At 63.0% G+C, this 5096-nt stretch overlaps 1 protein-coding gene across 1 annotated transcript in view; it reads left to right on the top strand.

Moving 5' to 3' along the window:
* The window catches only part of KDM2A (lysine demethylase 2A), a 52861-nt gene that overhangs the window by 42888 nt on the left and 4877 nt on the right, over positions 1-5096 (top strand). The window contains exons 12-16 of the mRNA XM_019474654.1: positions 716-799; positions 2924-3190; positions 3401-3532; positions 3612-3701; positions 4624-4842. Of these exons, the coding sequence (XP_019330199.1) occupies positions 716-799; positions 2924-3190; positions 3401-3532; positions 3612-3701; positions 4624-4842 (792 nt within the window). The remainder of the gene's footprint in view (positions 1-715; positions 800-2923; positions 3191-3400; positions 3533-3611; positions 3702-4623; positions 4843-5096) is intronic.

Genomic DNA, 5096 nt, shown 5'->3' with positions numbered 1-5096 from the left:
GGCAGGAGGCTCCTGCCGGCGTAGCCATGGCAACGCCAAGTAAATAAAGCACCTTTTCACCGGGCAAATTTGGTGGGGAGGGGGCCGCAACGGAGGGGAGCGAGAGCGCCGGAACGGCCAGGGTGAGTGCAAGGAGCCCCCGTCCACCGGGAGCGAGGGTGCCTGTCGCGCCGCAGGGCAGCGTGCCTGTCCGGTTAGTGCCGAGAGATGTCTCGTGTCAAAGCCAAACCCCGAGGCAGTGCAGGGGAGCAGCTCTTGGGTACCCAGCAGCTTGCGCCAGGCTACGGAGGGGATGCTGGGGCACCGCATCCTGCCACCGCTGCACCCTCCAGCTACCCCGTGCCTGGGGACCATTGAGGGGGCAGATGGGGGGACCCTTGTGCTTCCTCTCCCGTAAATCCCCCTGGATTGCAAAAGCTTGGCACTTTCCCCCTACCACCATGCAGAGCGGGGCCTCGGGGCTGAAATGCAGTTGATGAAAGCGCTCGTGCAGATCGACTCGACGGAGCTTGTCTGTCTAACGTAGGGAGGGATCGTTGCTCGCGGGCGTGGGTAGAGGAGGGCTCCTTCCCAACCGTGTTTAAAGCACGCTGGCCTTGGCATCTGGTTGGAGCCTGCCTTGCTGGCAGGAGCCTTGTTTAGCTCTGCTCACACCTGTGCTTTTTGTCTCTTTTTTTTTTCCCCCCACCCCACCCCCTCTCTCTCTCCCCACTAGCTGCTGCTAGAAGAATACGCGAACAGCGACCCCAAACTGGCACTTACAGGCATTCCCATCGTCCAGTGGCCCAAGAGAGATAAGGTAGGAGCTGCGAAGTGGGGACCTGGGTGGGAATTGCATGTGGTTGAGCTGACTACCTGCCCTTGGCTGAGTCGCCGCCTGTGACTGGGGTGCGATGGCACCGCTTCCACACCTGCCTCGGGAGCCCGAGCCGGCGAGCAGAAAGGGAAGCGGTGCAGAGGCAGGCCGTGGGGCGCAACCACCTCTGCAGCACTGTGGTCAAACCTGTTTGCTGGCAGCGGTGGAGGTCTCCCACCGTACCAGTTACCCCAGCTCAGCCAACAGGTGGTAACTGGGTCAGCCCCAGCTGCTCGGTGTGCTCCAGCCCCTCGGTCGTGCTCAGAGGAGCCGGAGCCCTGCAGTTGGTGGAAGGGGTGATCCTCTAAAGGGCGCTCTCCCGGCAGCTCTTTGGCTTGACAAAGGAGTCCTGGGTGGTATAAGTAATGTTGTGTGTCAGGGGAACGTATTGCTATTGCGTTTCCCAAGGGATGAAGGGTGAGGTGTGGGGGTTGATGATCAGCATCAACCCTGCCTGTTTGGTCGGCAGGCCAGCCCCTCACTGCTAGGTGAGCGTGCCCCTTGGTCCCTGCCCCTGCCAGCACGCTGCCCGTGCTGTAGCATTGGCTCTTGCAACCCCAAGGAAGGCAGCTCCTGGGGGTCTCTACCTGCAGATAGCAGCCAGCTTCTCAGGAAAGGGACCTTTCAGTGTGTCTCTGCCCTTCCCTCTCCAGCTGTGCTCGTAATCCAGGGCCCAAAGCTGGGCCACAGCCCGGGCTGAGCTCGCTGGGCAGATGGAGGCGAGGAGCAGCCTGCCGCTGGCCGGCCGGACTTCCCCTCCGCAGGCTGCCTTCCCGCGGCCCGCCAGGACGGCTCCCGTAGGTCACTGTTTCCTTCCTGCCAGGAGACAGGCTCACGGGCAGGCGTATGGGAAGAGCAGGACCCCACTGCACTGGGAAGGGTGGGTAGCACCCCGTCTGGGTGTCTGGAGACAAGCCTCTTGGATTGCCCTTTGGAGGTGCCTGTCTCTGCCTGCCTGCCCTGCCAAAGGGGATCCAGCGTGATTTCCTGGTCCTTCGGCAGCACAAGTATCTCGGGCAGCTTTTCTGGGAGAAGAGACCCGGAGACAACTACACGCTTTGGATGCAGCACTCAGATGCTTGGCGCGTCCCTGACCCTGTCCTTGTGCTGGGTTTTTTGGGTGCCTGCCCTTCCCCAAGCCCATCAGCCGTGGTGCAGGCAGCATCACGGCCAATCCCAGAAGGATGCTGCAGCCAGCGTATTTGCTGTGAGGGCTGATGGCGCGCGTGGTGGCAGGTGTCTGCTGGAGAGCTGTGCTGTCCCACCTGCAGCGTAAACAGGGGTGCTTGGGTGTTCCCAGCGCGCCTCGAGTTTGTGGGAAAGAGTGACCAGAGCACTCACAGCGGAGCTCAGCCCTGTACCCTTGCGCAGCTGGCGGAGGGACCTGGGTGGCACAGAGAGGACAGCCTTTCTGGCTGCCCGGGTCGACTTTGTCATTCCTTGCCTCAGAAGGAAAGAGTGGCTGTTGTTGGAGCACCACGGTGCTTTTGGGATTCAGCAGCCCTTTTCAGACCCGTTTCTGACTGCTGATGGGGGGTGGGAGGAAGGAGAGCTCTTGGTGTGGGGTGGTGAAGGCTGAGTGTGTTTGAGGAGAGCTGCCCGGGGCAGCACCGATACAGGCTTCTTTGTCTGCAGAGAGGTGAGGGAGCGGGGCTGCTCTCTGGCACATTATCTGAGGTCATAGCGAGGGAGCCGGGGATCAGAGGCTTTCTGATCCAAGCTGAATGCAGCGGTTCACTCATCTCACGCCACTTCCCTCTCTATTTCTGTTGCCAGCTAAAGCTCCAGGCCCGGCTGAGGGTGCGCCTGCCCACCATCCCCATCACCAAGCCACACACCATGAAGCCAACCCCCCGCCCGACAAGGCTGAGTGTGCCCGAGGAGAGCTGCCCGGGGCAGCACCGATACAGGCTCCTTTGTCTGCAGAGAGGTGAGGGAGCGGGGCTGCTCTCTGGCACATTATCTGAGGTCATAGCGAGGGAGCCGGGGATCAGAGGCTTTCTGATCCAAGCTGAATGCAGCGGTTCACTCATCTCACGCCACTTCCCTCTCTATTTCTGTTGCCAGCTAAAGCTCCAGGCCCGGCTGAGGGTGCGCCTGCCCACCATCCCCATCACCAAGCCACACACCATGAAGCCAACCCCCCGCCCGACACCCGTCAGGCCTACGGTCTCTCCCATCGTGTCAGGCGCCAGGCGGAGGCGGGTGCGGTGCCGAAAATGCAAGGCTTGCATGCAGGGCGAGTGTGGCATGTGCCACTATTGCAGGGACATGAAGAAGTTTGGCGGGCCTGGCCGCATGAAGCAGTCCTGCGTCCTCCGGCAATGCTTAGCGGTGAGTTTGCGGCTTGATTCTTTTCTTAGAGTTGCTGCCAGGCTGCAGTGGACTTCCATGTGGCCGATCAGGGTCAGAGAGAGGAGGGCAACGACCAAGTTTGATTCCTGGGGGATAGTTGGCCCCTTCCCCCGTGATTCAGGCAATGGGGGAGAGAAGGAGGAAGGCTGTGCCACCTTGTCCTGGTTTCACCCCTGCTTTCCTTTGTAGCCCAGGCTGCCTCACTCGGTCACGTGTGCACTTTGCGGGGAGGTGGATCAGAACGAGGACTCGCAGGACTTTGAGAAGAAGCTCATGGAGTGCTGCATCTGCAACGAGATTGTTCACCCTGGCTGCCTGCAGGTGAGCAGCGTGGGCGCTGGGGCAGAGGGGGCTTGGCTGTGGGGAAGGACTGCTGCTGACCGCCCTCTTCTCTTTGCAGATGGATGGGGAAGGGCTGCTCAACGATGAGCTCCCTAACTGCTGGGAGTGCCCCAAATGCTACCAGGGTGACGACGCAGAGAAGGGCCAGGTAGGAGGCGAGCTGTGCTGTGGCGGGGCAGGACGCGTGTCCTCCATCCCACTGCATCCTGCTGAGGGATAGGCAGTGGTCAACCAGGCCGGGCTGGAGGGTGGGCAGGCATCAGTGCAATCCAGGGGACCAGTTGGGCAGTGATTAGTAAGAGCGGGGCTCATTGGGGGTGCAGCGCAGCAGCACCGGGGGCCTGGCAGCATCCTGCCGGCAGACACTGCCACAGTCCGGTCCTGGGATCCTGCAGGGGGGTGAGCTGACAGCACCCCCGCTTTCTGTCCCCGGCTCCCAGAGAGCCCGTCGGCAGGCCAAAGCCAGGCTCCTGCAGAAGCGGCAGGGGCAGCCGGGTTCCTCCGCCAGGCAGCAAGCGGACTGCGTGCGGCGGCAGCTGGCCCGCTGGCGCCTGCCAGCGCTGCCCAGGACACCGGCCTACAGCTGCCGCATCGCCTGTAGAACCGTGCCCGCTGCTGTGGATGGAAGTGCGGCAGCTAAGGCAAGCCAGGCGGGGAGCAGCCGCCCTGGTGCACCTTCACCTTCTCCTGGGTGACGCACATGCTTGGGGTGCACATCTGCCTGGTTCCTGGGTCCCCCAGCACTTGAAGCGGGTGTGATGAGCACCCCTTGTCCCCACGGTGTCTTGTGCTGAGCTGTGATCCTGCGAGTTTCCACTGCAAGAGGCGGGGGACTGTTAGGCACGGAGTGGAAGCCACTCCCAACCTCAGGGGACACCCCTTTTGTGAAGGGGGAAGGAAGATGTTGGTTACTGGTGTGGGTGGACTCTGGTCCTGGTGGCACCGGGCACTGCTGGTGCAGGCCCTGCCAGCACCGTGCATGTTGCCCTGGGGAAGAGGAGATGGGGGATGCATTCCCCAGGCCCACCGTGGCTCCATCCCCGCTAACCTGCCACCCCGCTTCCCTGCAGAAGCGGAAGGTGGAGGAGAGCGATGACGACACGGCGCAAGCCAAGGTGCTGCGGCCCCTGCGGAGTTGTGAGGAGCCCCTGACCCCCCCACCCAACTCGCCCACCCCCATGCTGCAGCTGATCCACGACCCAGCGTCGCCGCGAGGTGTGGTGACGCGCTCATCCCCCGGAGCCGGCCCCAGCGACCACCACAGCGCCAGCAGAGACGAGCGCTGGAGAGCGATGACGACACGGCGCAAGCCAAGGTGCTGCGGCCCCTGCGGAGTTGTGAGGAGCCCCTGACCCCCCCACCCAACTCGCCCACCCCCATGCTGCAGCTGATCCACGACCCAGCGTCGCCGCGAGGTGTGGTGACGCGCTCATCCCCCGGAGCCGGCCCCAGCGACCACCACAGCGCCAGCAGAGACGAGCGCTTCAAGCGACGGCAGCTGCTACGGCTCCAAGCCACCGAGCGAACCATGGTGGGGAAAGGT

This window comes from Aptenodytes forsteri, unplaced genomic scaffold (assembly GCF_000699145.1).
Source record: "Aptenodytes forsteri isolate BGI_AS27 unplaced genomic scaffold, ASM69914v1 Scaffold202, whole genome shotgun sequence".
NCBI classification, from domain to species: Eukaryota; Metazoa; Chordata; class Aves; order Sphenisciformes; family Spheniscidae; genus Aptenodytes; species Aptenodytes forsteri.
Note: the sequence above shows the minus strand (reverse complement) of the source record. Positions and strands in the feature narration are given on the sequence as shown.